Here is a 17173-nt window from a genome sequence, read left to right as displayed (position 1 = left end):
GTCTGCCTCTGCATTGCCTTGGGATAAAAGCCCAGGCAATCCTTGGTGCCATCTAAGATGCTGTAAGAAGATAAGGGCTTTTTCTCCTTAAGGAGCATATGAGTCTGAATACTGTCAGAAAGCAATGGCCATGAGTTCCTTGAATTGAGCTGCTTTTTGGTTTCTCCACATCTGCCCCAGTCAGTGAAAACATTGTAGGCTTTCACTAAGGGCTCCCTCAGCCCTGGGATTTGGCGAGCGTTGCTGCCAGTGGGGCTGTAACACTTGGGGGTGAGGTGGATCCCCCACCACCTTCCCTGAACTGGGCCTTCCCAGCCGTCCCGGAGCAGGTTGCAGCACACAGCCAACAGTGTTTTTTTTGTTTATTTTATTTTATTTATTTATTTATTTTTTTAAATGCACCTGGTGGCTGCCACCGGTCGCCAGCCAGGGGCGGTCCCCTGCCCAGCTTTCGCGGGGGCCCCTTACTTGTGCACTCATTAGTTCAAGGTGGATCAGGTGGGCTGCTTTCACACCTGACCCCGTGCGCTCCACCCCGCCCTTCTGAAAAAGGCATCCATGGGTCCTGTTTTCATGGGTCCCGGGAGGCTCTGAAGCTGGCCAGGGCATGCCTGAGGTGCTGCTTGTTATTTTGGCCACTTTTGGTTCCATTTCTGTTGCATTTCTGCGTTCTTCCTCAAACTCTTCCCATGATTCCCATGTATCCCCAGTAAAAACATTAGCCCCAAGTAGCCAGGGAGCCAAATGAATCACCCCTGCCCAAACCTTTTGAGCTACCGGATCTGACAGGTCCAATCCCCTGCTTTTAAGCATATCTCTCAGTGCTTTAAGCTCCGGGTCCTCAGGCTTAATAGTTGCGTTACCCATCTTTCGGGTTTCGCTTACCCCGAACTTCCCGATTGGCCCCAATCCTTTTTTCTTTTCTTTCTTCTTTCTTTTCTTCTTTTCACCTTCCTTTGAGTGCCACGCTGGGCGCCAGTTGCCGGGGGTTCAAACCAGTGACCCCCCCCCGCCGGGCAGTGATGACTGGGGATGAGTAAGCATGCTGTTTGCCAGCCCATGCCACCCCCAGTACTGGGGACACTCAGATGCATTGGGGAGCCTAGTCAAGCAGGGACTCATTTATCGCAGGTGTTACAGAGCTTATAAAGGCACCTGGAACTCCCCCCTCCCCCGCTGAGGGTGTATCTTAAGGATGGTCAGTACTGATCATGCGCTCCTCAGCAGTGCGGTCAAAGCAAGTCAGGCCATGCCCCAGTAACTGCCTCTCAGACTTCTACAAGGTGGGGCCTTTAGGTCCCCACACACCAGCACAAGGAAAAATAAAAGACATTAGAAAGAAAGAAACCCCTGAAAACCCACAGCTCTTTTCTCCTAACCCTATGCTCTCCCCAGTCTAGATGACAAATTTCACTTTTGAGAAACTGAAATTAATTGGTGTGTTTACAGGGAGACTTTGGCATCCCTGGCTATGGTCAAACAGGACGAAAAGGAGTGAAGGTAAATATGGAAAACAGTTATCTTCTTAACTGATAAATCAAACTTAGCTATTCCCAGAAGAAATGATCGTCTTGAGGAAGTGGTGTGTTGATTTGTTTGTCTTCTGCTGAACATTACAGGGCTCAACAGGATTCCCTGGAGACTCAGGGCAGAAGGTACGGTGCACGTCGACTTCCTCAGCCATCACCATGGGCTTGAGAACTGAATGAGCCATTGAACCAAGTGCAGTGAGAAGGGGCAGAGGGGGAAGGGGGCAGTTGCTTCCCATGGGCTTTGTGAACATCTTAACCCCTGTGAGTCTTTATGGTAGAAGAGAGCCTACCCTTTGTTGCCCAATCCCCCAACCTTGAAACCTCCTTCCAGGCAACCTCCCTGGTTTAGTTCTCTGTCCTTGTTAGGATGGCTGTGCCTTGGTGATCTCATTCACCTTGGTTATTGTTAATCACCCTTTTGTATTCTGACCTTTGGTTCCTTTCACCTGAAAAATCTAACAGTTATCTCCTTGGTCTTTTATTTTAGTCTTCTCCCTGTGTAAGTTAATCATTAATATCTCCATCACTAAATTCCCCATCCCCCAGACATAGCCTAATTATGCTACTTTCTTTTTTAAAATTTATTTTTTATTTTATATGTGTGAGTATATTGCCTGCATGTATGTAAGTGTACCTGTGTCATGCAATGCTTGTAGAGGCCAGAAAGGACACTGAACCCCTGGAACCAGACTTACAGATGGTTGGTAACTTCCCTGTGGGTACAGAGAACCGAACCTGGGTCCTCTGCAAGAACAGCCAGTGCTCTTAACTGCTGAACCATCTCTCCAGCCCTATGCTACTTTCTTGATCAAGCATCTTCCAGATTCCTCACTGTCTGGTAGACTGAAGCCTGTCTTCATGCGTGTAGAACTAGACACAGCTTTGACTTTAACAGGAGCCACCCTTATTACATCTTTGTACAGTAGGGCTATGAACTGTGATTTCCTCGTCCCCCAAGTGTGTGAAGAATGGTGTCTTTCTTGTGGTGCTCAAGTCAAAATGAGAACTATGAGTTCAAAGTAAAATGTTTAATAAATTAACTCTATGAAGACAGCCAATTTTGGGATCATCTTAAAAGTGCATTTAACTTATGAATTACCTTGGGAAGAAAAGAGTTTAAGAAGAGACTACATGAATAGCTATTAGAAGGGTTCTCATTAGTTTTATAATTTATTGATAAAGGAGTAAATTTTAGCAATTTACTGATTGATGTAAAATGAACATCTTGACAAATATCTACCACAAAAGACTAAATTTTTAAATGAGGCTTCATATTTTTATTTTTATTTATTTTTAATGAACTCTTTAAAAAATCTTATCTATTTATTTGGGGTATGTGTGTGTGTGTGTGTGTGTGTGTGTGTGTGTGTTTAAGTAGGAATGCTGATGTTACAGATGTGTACCCCTGCATCTGGCTTTTCATATGGCTCCCAGGAATGGAACTCAGGCTGTCAGGCTTGTGTGCATAGGGTTTTAATCTGCTAATTATTTCCTTGGTTCAAGACTAATTTTTTTTCCCTTCAACTTTTCCAGAAATAATTTATGGAACTAGGAAGTGATTCATTATTTAATTTTTTATTTAATTATGTAGTCAAAACTCTGTGTTTACCAGTATATTCTCTGGGTATTTTTAGTAACTGCATGTTCACCGAGTTGATATTTATATGTAAATATTTGCATTACTAAAATATTGAAAATTAGTTTAGAGAATATCTCAGTATACTAACAGCTTTGTTCCAAATGTCAGGAAAAGGTGACACTATTGTCTTGGCCCTTATTAATATGTAGAATGATGATGATAAGATCAGTGAAGTTTGATTAGAGGAAAAGTTTTGTTCTTCCATAGCAAATATTTTAACGTTTTATTTTGTCTGAATCAGGGTGATGCTGGAGATCCTGGAATTCCTGGAGGACCTGGACCCAAAGGATTTCGGGGACTAACTGTAAGTGGCCCATGATTCAGAAACAATAAATATTTCTTTTGCAGACTCTGCCTTTCTTGTTGTCAAAACAAATGTGCATTGTTGATCCATTCCAAGAGCATCTTGAAATGCCACATCCTAGCCATGTGACCCATGGCACACCTTTTCGTGGCCTCTATTTCTGGGACATAAGACTTGAGCCTGCTGGCACATACAGTAATTTCTGGCTCTGCTAGTCTATGACTACATGAATCTTAACGATTTTTTTAATGTTATAAACTGATGACTGGTTGTTGCAGAAACACCAGTGCCCTCCAGCCTTTTGCAAGGAACACACAGTCCCAGAATACTAAACTGATGAGTGGAATTAAAGCTGACATGTTCCCTCTGTGCCCTCCAGGGCCACCTGATGATGCCACTGCCCATACGATGGTTAAATGCAGTATTCATTTAAGAAAGAATCTCAAGATGTTCTAATTAGCAAAGCACAGATCAGAACTCACTGATTTCTTAATACAAACTGCTGAGGCAAGCATCCTTTCATTTTGAAGTCTCAGTGCCATATTCATCAACACCCTGGGTGTGAGAAATAGAGTTCAGCAGATACTTTCCACCTGGCTGCATATATTTTGTCAGTGTCCCTGTCCGTCACCTAGAGGTAGGGAAATAATACATTCCATTCATGTACCACTTTGTATGTAGGGAGCCATCTTTATTATTTGATCTTTTATAGATAAGAGGCTTTAAAGAATTAGATCCTGGTGTGCTCCAGTTTTCTTATTAGCACCAATCCTCGCTTATGACTAATTTAGATTTAAATTCACAGCCAGTATCAGAGCAAAGTATGTACTAAATGAAGGGGCTAAGAAACAGATGTTTACCAGTGATTAAGAGTGGCTTGTATTATAGGTAAAATTTTACCTGATTTGAATATATAGCTGCTATCTTTTATTTTTATTTAAATTATTATCATTTATATTATTATTATTATTATTATTATTATTATTATTATTATTATTCATGCTGTTAGGGATGGAACCCAAGGTCTTACATAAGCTAGGCAAGCACTCTACTACAGAGTTACATCCTCTAACCAGCTGCTCTTTTAAAAACAAATTTTGTGAATTATAAAGTCTCATTTCAATTGAATTACTCTCAGGGCTGGAGAGATGGCTCAGCAGTTAAGAATAATGGCTGCTCTTGCAGAGGACCTGGCTTTGGTTCCCAGCACCCACATAATAGCTAACAACCATATATAATTCCAGTTGCAGGGGAATCTGATGCCCTCTTCTGACCTCTGTGGGCATTGCATGCTTGGGAGCATTTATATATATGCAGGCCACTTACACACATAAAAAAAAATTGGGATAGGGGCTGGAGAGATGGTTGAAGAGGACCCAGGTTTTATGCCCAGCACCCACATGGCAGCTGGCAACCGTCTGTAACTCCAGTTCCAGGGGAGTCAACACTCTTCTGACCTCTGCAGGCATTGTATGACATAACTGCACTTACATACATGCAGGCAATGCACTCATACACATAAAAAATAAAAATAATAAATAAACATTTTTAAAATTTGGCGATAGTCTCTATGGGCACAAAATGAAATTAATGTTTCTTCCTGCCTTCAGCTTACTGCAGGCTTGAAAGGTGAAAGGGGAATTCAGGGACCTCAAGGCCCTCCTGGACGGAGAGTGAGTATACTCATGAACACTGAACTGTGTGTGTGTGTGTGTGTGTGTGTGTGTGTGTGTGTGTGTGGTGTGTTGGTTTCTGGTATATCCAATGGAAGGGATGCCGATCAGTCAGAAGTACTGGGTTCAAGTCCAGATTCTTCTTCATATCAGCTGTGTGTCCTTAGGCTAGTCATTGGGTCTCTTAGTCTATTACTGTATTAGTTACTTTTCTGTTGCTGTGATAAAACACCATGACCAAGGCAATTTATAGAAGGCAATTTATTTGGCTTATGGTTCCAGAGGGATAAGAGTTCATCATGGCAGGGAGGCCTGGAGGACCGGGGGCAGGAAGTAGTTGGAGCACAAAGCTGAGCACTTATATTTTCAAGCACACACACCAAGTATATGGGGGGAAGGAAATGGGGCAAGATTATGAACTCTCAAAGCCTGGCACCTCCTAAACCTCTGCAAACAGCATCAGCAACTGAGGCCAAATATTCAAATACCTGGAACCCCTTGGAAGCATTCTCACTCAAACCACCACAGTTACTAAGACGAGGATGATACATCCTGCCCTAACTGCCTCCATGGGTAGCTGCAAAGATCAGTATGTAAATACTCTGTAAACTGTAAAACTCAGTGCAAGCATTCTCTATCATTGTCATTTATTACCAAAGCCATTGAAATGGAGCTGCGCTTGCATAAGCTTCACAGAGGTCTCCTGACAGAGTTCCATTCTGCAAAGCTTGTTGATGGAGTTTGCCAAAACCACCTTGTGGTCTTTCTAGCTTCAAGTTGGATTCCAGAGAGATCTGGAAATGTAACCACAACTTTCTACTATGATTCCATCATAAGAGAAATGTCATCCCTGGATGCATTTCCAGGCAGAGAGTCAGGCTCGTCTCCCACCAGCAGAATATCTGCATCTCGGTCTTAGAGCCTCATGTGTGGTTGTGATGGTTCAGTTTCAAGTCCCTCCCCCTTCCCAAACAGAGATAGGTCAGAACTAAACATGGCTAGCACCTGCCTTGTGGTGGAGACCCAGCCAGCCCTGTGTAAAGAGTGGATCAAATGCTTATCTTGTTTCATGCTTTGAGGGGGTTCTTGGGACTTTGTAAAGCAAAGAATGTGGATGGTTCCATGGCCAGATGATTCTGCAGTAGACTGTAAAGGATACTCTGTGAAATGGGTGAGTATTCGAGTCATGTGAGTGGCCCATCTCATCTTGGGCCTGTCTTCTCTCCTTCAGCTTCATCTCTCTTCCAGATCCTGGAGCTGCAGTTTGGGGGCCCCACATCTCCTGAGTTTCGTGCTTGGCTCCACTGGTCTGCATTGGGGTGTGGCTTCTTTGTTTACAGCTCTTGGTTCTCAGCCCTTGCTTAAGAGTTTTCTCAGACTTACTCTTAGGCTCACTTTTTCAGGACAAACTCTCCCTACTTCTGTCCCTCTGTAAAATGTGGCCCTTCTGTTTACTAGGCAGAAGTTGCTTCTCTGTTTAAGTGGCCATGCATTCTTTTCTGTTTTCTGTCATAACTTGAAAGAAGGTAGTTAAGACTCTGTGTCTTTTAGTGATTTCTCTACTGGGTAGACACATGGATGCCACACAGTTCTGGTTAAACTAGCAGCACACAACAGGGTAACCCCGCCACGTAGTAGACATTTAGCCATTTATTGGGTGGATGGATGATGGGTGGAGGATGGGTGGATGGACAGATGCCTTGTTTATCATTTAGAGCAGAAGTTGCTATGCTGACATTTCTGGTTGAGCTTCTGGGAGGGGGCAAGTGTTCAAGAAGATGCATGAGTGTGAGTATGTAATAGCATTTCTTCCTGATGTGAACACTAGTCATCCTTAGTTGCCTAAGGAATGGAAAATGAGTTAAGAACCACTGCTAAAACAAGCCCTGGTAAGAGGACATAAGGAAAAGGGAAGAGGAAGCTCACGTGGCTGAGAATCAGCACTGACTTCTTCTCAGACCTCCTCCCTGCTTGCTCTCACCCAGCTCTTTTATTCCTTTGCTCCAGTCTCATGTCATTCACAAGCTTAGCGAGGATGCTATTCTTTTGTGCAAATCTCATTTTGCTGTGCTGTTGCCTCTAGTTCTTTTGTCTATATTAAGCTTGCTTATTTAAGCCTCTTGCATTTTAAACTTCTGATTTGTAAGATAATCTACCTCTGGGTTCTAATAAATCCCTCTTCTTTCTCCTACCCTTTGGAAAGTCTTATATTTCTAAATATTCTTATGAGAAATACCTTCATATAAGTATTGCCTCTTTAAGATAAACATCTTTAAGAAATAGTCTTGTGCCGGGCGTGGTGGCGCACGCCTTTAATCCCAGCACTTGGGAGGCAGATGCAGGTGGATCTCTGTGAGTTCAAGGCCAGCCTGGTCTACATAGTGAGTTCCAGGACAGCTGGGGCTACAGGGAGACCCTGTCTCAAAAAAAAAAAAAAGTCTTGTTTCTTTATGTCTTCCTACCGAGGAAACACAAGTCAGTTCACTTTGGGGATATTTTAGCTTACTTGGTAGAACACTGAAGCAAGGGCTTATAAGCTGGTTCACTCCTGGAATCCCAGCACTTGAGAGGCCATTGGCAGGAGGATTGTGAGTTCAAGGCCAATCTGGAAAACATACTGAGACCCTGTCTCAAACAAAACAAAACGAAAAACATCAAAACAAAAAAGAGTTTACCCCCTTGACATGAGTAGGAAAAGCACATTATAATCGGCCTGCCAGGCTCGGGGTGCTTTAGCCACTTGGCCGACGGTACTTCAACAAAGGAGTTTTGTTTGTTTGTTTGTTTATTTATTTATTTTTGTTACTAAAGACCATAGTTCACTAACCAATAACGTTTTCTTTTTTTTCTCCCTAGGGTCCTAAAGGCACAGCAGGGCAGCCTGTATATCCTGTATGTATCTGTTATTCATGAAAACATAATCCCCAGCTAGAACATCGGGGAACGTACATCCACTGCAGGTCATTGAACTCATGTTATTTTCTGTCTCTATTTTAAACTTTACAGCCATGTGAGCTGATCCAATTCCTGCGAAATCACAGTCGTAAGTGTCTATCTGTTATGGTTAAGAGCATCAGTGGTTAGTGAGGACACTTGGGATTGAGCATAGTGTGGTCTTCTTGTGGAATGAGAGGGCTGAGCTCTCTGGTGAGGATTGCCCCAGGTCCCACCTCTCGGAACATCCAAGATGGAAGAAAAAAGGGTCAAGGTCAGCTCATGAGGTATGATGCATATGAAGAGGAAATACGCATATGGGAAATAATGAGACCAGTTCGAAAGGTGTATGAACCAGATATTATTAGTAGTATGAAACTGATGGTAAAGGGTTGTAGATTAAGGTATAGATTTAGTTGGTTGGTTATTTAGTTACTTAGATATTAGTGTCACTCAAGTGTGGGTGGTCTTTAAAAGGGACATGATGATGTTCCCAAGGCTGTGAAACTAGTTAGAAATTTAAGGGATGAACCCAGGAAGGTGCCTTGACAGAGGGGACAAGGTACAGTAATGGGATTCTAGAGATGGGAAAAGCCCGCCAAATGTACACAGCTTAAAAGAAGAGAGCTGATGGAGAAAACGATCTAGGGGCCTGGGGAGATGGCTCAGCAGGTAACAGAGTTTGCTGCGTAAGAATGAGGACCCAAGTTGGAATCCTAAGCAGTCACATAAAAATTAGCCAGGCCTGGGTGACCACACCTGAAACTTGAGTACTGGGAGTGGGAAGGGGAGAGGATCACTGGAGTTTGTGGGCCACCAGCCTACCAAAAAGCAGTAAGCACCAGTTTCAGTGCGAGGCCCTTTCCCAAGGAATAAGGTAGAGAGTGGCAGAAGAGGACACTGGACATCCTTCTCTGGCTTCTGCACGTGTGCATGCACGGGGGTGAGTGAAGCCGCAACACAGAGTTGTGCGTGTGCACACAAAAGAAGATCCAAAGGGAGGGCAGAGTGTGAAAGACTTTGCTTGAGAGTTAGCAAAGGGGAAGGAACTAGAATTGTGGGGAGAAGAAGAGGGAAGGGCAGTAACAGGGGGAATGAGCGGCAATCAGTCTCTCTAGACATTGCTGGCCTTCTCTGGGAAATCAGATGTCTTCCCCAGGAAGACCCAGGTTAGGAGGAGGGGTAGCACTGAAGGGTTTGAGACTTGAAGGATTAAGTTTTCCAGAACTGTATAAAAGGAATTGGCCAGTATTTAGCCAGAGGGAAAAATAAATGGATTGCATAAACACGTAGGGCATTGACTGGGCTAGTGTGGAGCTCCCAAACGCAGAATGGAGATAAGGGTTAGATGACAGACCTTTACGGTTTTGTAGACTGCATCACTAAGGCCACCTTGAGGTTGGACTCCTGGTCTCACATCCTTGGCTTTCCTATCCTGCAGCATCTCTCTGCCACCCAAGGATGATGGCTAGGTCCTAACATGGTAGCTAGGATTCTCCCCTGAGAATTAAATTAATCTAGGAATGGAGGTGGGAAGAGAAAGAGATGGTTGAGAATACAGCAGGAGATCTCGGGTGATTAATGCTTTGAAGGGAACTACATAAGGATAACTCCAGGAGAGTATGTGAAGTAATGTTCCCCCAAAGTTACCCATGGACTAAAACTCAGCAGGTCAGTCTGAAGTCAAGCCCTGGAGAGATTTGTTTTCAGCCTTGGGATACAGAAGAGGCTGTAGGTTACATGTACTGTCTGATGGCTCTGGGCATCTCAGTGCCCACGGGATTAAGACAAGCACAGGGTGGTGGGTAGGGGACCATATTTTGAGATGGCAGGATGGGAGGCATTTTGTTACTGGTGTTAATAAACTTAAAAAAAATTAAATTGGAGTGACTCATTTGCTTCCTAGGAATTGAGTCAACTATCCATTGAGACTGTGAGCCTGTGGCTTCTTAAAGATTTATCAGCACTTTCCCTGATGAGGCTCAGGTTTATAGAGTGAGACCAGATGCTGCCCTGCTCACAGAAACCCTTGGGGTTTCTCCCTTCGTCTCTCTAGAAGTGAAAAATCACTCAAATAGAGCTGTATTTTTAATCAGAGGCAAAGTTCATTTGAAAATCTCCCCGTGGTTCTATAGGAAGATAGAGGGTCCCAATGCAATCATAAGGAAAGAAAATCAGACCCTGTATTTTAGTCATGGGTTGCCAAATGACTCTCTGAGGCTGTGAGATGAGAGACAAAACAAATTGGATTTCAGCTATCTGGCCATGTAATCAGAGCCTCATCTATTCTGTTTCTAAGACAAGTGATCAGCATTTCGGCTCCAGCTCAAAATCTGCTGAAGTCTGCCAGCCTGCCTCGCAAGGGGACAAGGTCAAGGATGCTCCCAAAAGACTACAACTCTGTGAAGAGCTTCCTCAGTCCTTTAACCATGGCTTCCTATGGCTTAGATGTTAGCCTCATTTTTAATTAGTGCCAAATCACAATCTTCATTAAACCTTTTTTGGGGGGATTATTTTTGTTCTGTCTTCCAAAAATGTAACAGATTCTTCTCTCTTTGTTTCCTTTTCTCAGCTTGTTGGATCGGTGAGTGTTCTGACCATACTGTTTCTCATTGAAATCATTATTGTGTTTTGATAAGACCAATTTGAGCAAAACCTCTACCCTCCCCTTCCCTGGGAAAAAAAGGACTTCTTCTCTTTATGCAGACATTTGTCTTTTGATAGTGACTGTACCTGTCAACGTCATATTTTGGCCTGAGTGCCAGCATGGTGACCCTTGCAGCCCCTCACTGTCCTGTCTAGGGGATGCCACAGATTTCTACTCAGTTTTTTTTTTTTTGCAGAATAGGTCCGATGTTGCTGGAGATTCAGAGGACAGGTTTCTGACTCATCTATACTGTCCCCAGCAACACTGCAACTCTGGTTTCTTGGCTGTGGTGTGTATCCTGCCTTCTTTAACTCACATCCCCACCTGCCATCTCACCAAGTGTTACCACATGTAAACCTTGCCCTGCTTGGGGGTGGCCTTGCCAGGGCCCAGGTTCCTTGAATGACTTGGTCATTGAGGCCAGTTATATCACCTCAGGACTTCCTGGTCTCCTGAAGTCAGCTGGAGGTGATGATACTCAGGGCCTTCGAGCTTGTCCAAAGTTTGTGCCCATTCACTTTAATTCTTCAAAACAAAACAAAACAATAACAACAAAAACATCTTGTGTATGGTAAGTACTCAATAAAAGCTCCTGGATTTGTGTCAGGTACTCTTTTAGGCATTGGAGAAGGGAAAGAACAAGAACAAGGAAACCAACTCTACCTTCCAGGAGAGCCTGTGAGGATAGATCAGTCTTGGAAATGCTTTCCAACCACGTTTCCAGTCACTTTCAATACAGAGCTAAGGAATAAGGAATAGTCCAGCTTGTATTCTGCTGTTCACTGTTAGCTTTCAAACTTAAAAACTTCACAGATAATTTCTTGATTCAAAACATATCTCTAAATGAGTGCTTTCTTATTTTTATCATGAAGAACAGTGGTTTAGATATGGGGTGTTTTGAGTTAAACACGCTTTGGGAGCTAGCCAGGTTGGAGAATAGCCTACAGAGACAAAGGTGCTTAATTAAAAGTAAATCCTGGGGCAGGGGAGATGGCTCAGTGGTTAAGAGCACTGACTGCTCTTGCAGAGGACCCGGGTTCTATTCCCAGCACCCAAACGGCGGCTACGAACCGTCCTTAACTCCAGTTCCAGGGGAATCTTCTGACCTCCGTGGCATTGCACGATGCGGGTGCACTCACATACATGCAGGCAATATACTCATACACATAAAATAAAAATAGTATATAAAATATCTAAAAGTAAATCCTTTTCTCATGTTTAAACATCAATAAAAACATTGAAAACTTAGGCTTGGGATGGGAATATAGCTCGATTGGTAGAATGTTTGCCCAGCATGCACGAGGCTCTGGCTTTGATCCCAGCATTGCATAAACCAAGCATAGGGGTGAATGTCTGTAACCACAGCATTTAGGAGTTAGACAAGAGAATTGGAAGTTCAAGGTCTTCCTTGGCTATAGTGGATTTGAGGCTAGCCTGGGTTACATAAAACCCTGTATTGAAAGAAAGAAAGATTGATTGATAGAAAAGTTAAGCTTGATACATTGGGAAGATTCTCTATGAATTCTTAAAGTTTGGTCATCATAACATGATTAGTATTAAGCTAGGAGTTGTAGACAGTTCCATTTCTGTAGCAATTCATTGCAAACCTTCCTTGTTTCAAATTCTTCCCTTCTTCCTGCCGCCACAGCTTTTGTGCAGAGACTGGGTTTTATGAAGCCTTGAAAGACCTCCTCTTCGTTCTCTGGCTGCTTGTTGAGTCTAGTCGTCTCTCTGCACTGTGTGTGTCACCATCCTTTCCAGTTTGAGTTCTGTGAGGGCAGACTTGCACTTTCTTCGTATGTGCGTGTGTTCCACAGTGGACACCACACTGCAGTTTGAGCTGTAGGTACTCCATAAACATTTGTTGCACAATCAGTCTGCCAAACAGGCATAACTAATAAATTATATTGAAGATTTGGTTTGTTGATACAAGGTCTCATTATACACCCCTATACATCCCAGGCTGGCCTTAAACTCATGATCTTCCTATCTCAGCTTCCCAAAGTTCTGAGATTTCAGGCTTGAGCCACCATGTCTAGCTGAAGATTTTTTTTAGGAGAAAAGATTTTTTCAAAATCCTCAATGAATATATGAACTTACGTTCATTTAAAACACACACATGTGATAACTTCAAATTTGTGTGTGTGTGTTTTCAGTTTTAACATACACATCGATTCATTCAACCCCAGTCGGAATGTAGAACAGTTCCATAACTGCTCCATTTCCCTTGAAATAGCAGACTGATAGTGAGCTGTGAAGTCTGGGCAATGTATATCGATATTAATGTTCTACATTTATGTAACACCTTCTCTTATAAGGCAGATTCCTTTCCTTCTTTATACACGGCCACCCCTACTTCCAGAGTGTGGTAAAGCCTGGCTTCACCCTGTTTGAACCAACTTTGCTAGAACAGAGGGTGTGGGGAAGGCTTTGATGTAGTGAAACAGCTTAGTACTTTCACTTTTCATTTTTATAGAAAAGTGTCCAGTATATCCAACAGAGCTGGTATTTGCCCTGGACCAGTCCTCTGGTGTCACAGAACAGAGATTCAATGAAACAAAGGATATAATCAGTTCCATCGTCAATGACCTAAACATCAGGGAAAATAACTGTCCCGTGGGAGCAAGAGTTGCTGTGGTTTCCTATGCCTCTGACACCAGCTATCTTGTCCGCTCATCTGACTACCACAGCAAGAAGCAACTCCTGCAGCGTCTTTCTCAAATAAAATATCAAGTCTCCTCAGAGGCCCGGGACATTGGCAATGCCATGAGGTTTGTGGCCCGCAACGTTTTCAAGCGGACGTCTGCTGGAGCCAATGTCAGGAGAGTTGCGGTGTTTTTCAGCAATGGTCAGGCAGCCAGTATATCACCCATCCTCACAGCCACCATGGAGTTCAGCGCCCTGGACATCAGCCCTGCAGTCTTTGCGTTTAATGAAAGGGATTTCCTTGATGAGGCTTTTAGGGTAAGAATTTCCCCCCCTCTTTTTTTTAATTTTTTGTCTTTTTGAGACAGGGTCTCCCTGTAGTCCCAGCTGACCTGAACTCACTATGTAGACCAGGCTGGCCTTGAACTCACAAAGATCTGCCTGCCTCTGCCTCCCAAGTGCTGGGACTAAAGGCGTGCACTGCCACACCTGGCTAGACTTCTTATTTTTTAAGATAGTTATGTTGGCAAAGCATCATGGGAGGGGCAGGGAGTCAAAGAAGAGATGTGGTTTCTTTGCAGTTGCTGCAGCTGTGTCTTTGTGTCCATGGATATTTTTTTTAAATTTATTTTTTAATTTTATGCCTTGAGTGTTTTGCCTACATGAATGTAAGTGCACCATGTTTGTACAGGGCCCATTCAGGCCAGAAGAGGGTGCTGGATTCCCTAGAACTGGAGTCAGAGATGGTTAACAGTCATGTGGGTGCTGGGAACTAAACCCAGGTCCTCTGCAAGAGCAGCCAGTGCTCTTAACCACTGAGCCATCTCTCCAGCCATGTGGGATTTAATCCCTATTGAGACAGTTGCAGTAGCAGCCACATTTGCTTGGCCCCTGTCATGTGCCAGAACCTGGACAGAGCCATTGGTACAGGCTCCTGTGTTCTCACAACACTGAAGTGAACGCACATGTTATCTCCATGTTAAGTTGAGAGAGTGGAGGCCCAGAGTGTTCTAGTCACCTGCTCACCTCTACATGGCCACTAAATAGCTAAATGGAGATACTCACTGAGGTCCTACCAGCCCTCTGCTATCTCATTTAATGATGAGATAACCTGTGGCAGAAAAGTTCAGGGCATCTCTGAACCCCTAAAGTATATAAAACATTTGGTACAGATGAATATTTCCTCAAAGATGTCCTGTCATCTTTGAGACCCACAGATTGTAAATCCTTATCCCCCATCAAAACCAAAAACCAAACATACAAAAACCCCAGACAAAAGCACACCAAAACTTACAAAAAACTAGAGAGCCTCTTCAATGCCCAGTGACATTCAATGTATTGATTATTCATGAAATACCTGTTGTTACTTTTCTTGTAACTGTGACAAAGTACCTGACAGGATACAATTTAGGGGAGGAAGAGTTTATTTTGATTTACAGCTAGTAAGGGATACAGTTTCTCCTAGGGGGAAGACATGATACCAAGACTGTGAGGTGGTCAGTTACATTGCATCTAGGATAAGGACATAAGAGGGAGAACAGGAAATCAGGCCTAGCTATCAAATGTCAAGGCCCGCCTCCAGCAACTCATTTCCTCCAGCAAGACTCCCCTTCCTATAGGTGTAACTGCCTTGACAAACAGAGCTACCAGCTGGAGAACAAGTGTCTAAACACATGAGCCTGTGGTGAACATCTCACATTCAAGTCACCACCACAAGAGCTGGGGGAAGCCATCACATTGCTCAGGAGATTGTTAAGCTCTCTTCATAGAAATGTCTGCAACTCTACAGCAAAAAGCAAAAGATATTCCTTGTCAGAAGGTCTCACAGTACACCTTCAGAATGGAGGCTGTGAGGACTTGATGAAGAGGAAGGAGGTGTCCTGTGTGGAGTACAAAAGGAGAGGCTCTGCAGGCAATGCTTGGAGGGGGTGTGGTTATGCAGGCAATAGTTGGAGTGGGCGTGGCTCAAGCAGGACACCTGTCCAGAATGAGGGTGGGAGGGTGTTGTCTGCTAAGATCATAGTGATAAGAAGTAGCTTCCAATGGCCTCTCCTGTCAGTTCTCTACACAGATGATGGGATTTAAAAGACACTATCCTCAGGAGCAGCTGGAGGTGCTTTTATGTGGAAGACTCCCTTGGGGATTGGGCATGGCCCTATTAGAGGATAAGGACTGAATCCTTCTATTCTAGAATTTGATATTGCTATCAGAGTAGAGACGTTTTGTTTCTCCTAAAAAGCAAAATTAAGGAGGCAGAAAAGCTTTGAAAAGAGAAACCAAAATCTGGGATACATGGGCTTCTATAATCCTTTCTGTCAGGTACTTTTGTGACTCTGTGGCTCCTACTTCCAGAAAATTTATGTGTGTGTGTGCGTGTGTGTGTGTGTGTGTGTGTGTGTGTGTGTGTTTATGTATTAGAGAGAGTATCCTTTGGATGGTTCAGCAGTCAAGAGTGCATAACTGCGCCTGTAACTCCAGCTCCAGGGGATCTAAAGCCTCTGGCCTCAGGCACCTGCATCACACCACACACACACACACACACACACACACACACACACACACACACACACACTCATAATTAAAGCGATAAAAAGAAATCTTAAAAAATTATCAATATGATAAAGAATATCCTTTCGTTCTAGTTTGGTTTCTGTTGTTGTGATGAAACACTGACCAAAAGCAACTTGGAGAGGAAAGAGTTTATTTGGCTTACAGTTCATAGTTCATCATTGAGGAAAACTAAGGCAGGAAGTTAAGGCAGGAACCTGGAGGGAGGAACTGAAGCAGAGGCCATGGAGGGATGCTGCTTACTGGCTAACTCCATGGCTGCTCAGCTACTTTTCTTATATAGCCCAGGCCCACCTGCCCGGGGTGGCACCAGCCACAGTGGACTGGGCCCTCCTCCATCAATAAACTATTAAGAAAATTCCTTGAAGATGTGCCTGCAGGCCAGTTTGATGGAAGAAATTCTTCAACTGAGGTTCCCTCTTCCCAGGTGACTCTAGTTTGTGTCACACTGACAAAAACTAACCAATACACCCATTCTTGCTTTGATCAACGTCTTAGTGTGAAGATAAACATTTTTTATGTGTTGTTTGGCCATTTTCATGTTTCTGTGCCACCTCACTTTCCTCATATCATTTTTTAATTACTTCTTTTGACAAGTCTATTCTAAATTACTTTTCCTTATCTTTTGATCTCTGTATGACCTCTCAACTGGAAATTAAACTTGCGGTCCCCACTGATATCCTAGAAGTTTATAAAAATGTTTAAAATTTTAGTAGGTTGAATCTCTAGAAATTTGATTCTCTGAGATAATTTTTAATGAGTCCATGATCTTTCCTCTTACAAAGTGAACAAAATGAACAGTTATTAAGTACTCATGCCTTCCCCTCAAATGTTAGTTTTTTATATTGTTGGAGACCCTCTGTCTACTGTAGATCAATTTTCTCCTTTCTGCCAAATCATTCTAATCAAGATGAAAAAATTCAAACTTTTTGGCCCAACTTCTCACTTTAGTCATGACCCTGTTTCTTAGCTCCCCAAATAACGATTTCTTAGAAAAAACATCGTCTATATTTGCTGTCTCCAGTGCCTCTACTATTTTCTCCCATTCATATTTTCATAATCATTCTCTCTCTATAACCTCTCTATCATCACTCTCTTTCTTTCTCTCTCTCTCTCTGTCTCTCATCTATCATCTGTCTGACTGTCTTGTCTGTCTGTCTGTCATCTATCTATCCCATCTTGTGATGCTTCTCAGAACTCAAGAACTCAAATTGTCTTGCTTCATCCTCT

The 17173-nt window shown here is 43.2% G+C and overlaps 1 protein-coding gene across 1 annotated transcript in view; it reads left to right on the top strand.

Annotated features, from left to right (window-relative positions):
• Col6a5 (collagen type VI alpha 5 chain) overlaps nucleotides 1–17173 on the top strand; it is a gene marked incomplete at its 5' end in the record, with an annotated part of 116700 nt that overhangs the window by 45455 nt on the left and 54072 nt on the right. Inside the window, 8 exons of the mRNA XM_008825117.3 lie at nucleotides 1450–1500; nucleotides 1620–1655; nucleotides 3413–3475; nucleotides 5086–5148; nucleotides 8005–8040; nucleotides 8155–8191; nucleotides 10655–10666; nucleotides 13206–13693. Of these exons, the coding sequence (XP_008823339.2) occupies nucleotides 1450–1500; nucleotides 1620–1655; nucleotides 3413–3475; nucleotides 5086–5148; nucleotides 8005–8040; nucleotides 8155–8191; nucleotides 10655–10666; nucleotides 13206–13693 (786 nt within the window). The remainder of the gene's footprint in view (nucleotides 1–1449; nucleotides 1501–1619; nucleotides 1656–3412; nucleotides 3476–5085; nucleotides 5149–8004; nucleotides 8041–8154; nucleotides 8192–10654; nucleotides 10667–13205; nucleotides 13694–17173) is intronic.

This window comes from Nannospalax galili, unplaced genomic scaffold, assembly GCF_000622305.1.
Source record: "Nannospalax galili isolate Female #2095 unplaced genomic scaffold, S.galili_v1.0 scaffold369, whole genome shotgun sequence".
Lineage (NCBI taxonomy): Eukaryota > Metazoa > Chordata > Mammalia > Rodentia > Spalacidae > Nannospalax > Nannospalax galili.
The sequence above is the reverse complement of the archived record's forward strand: the minus strand, read 5'-3'. Positions and strand labels throughout refer to the sequence as shown.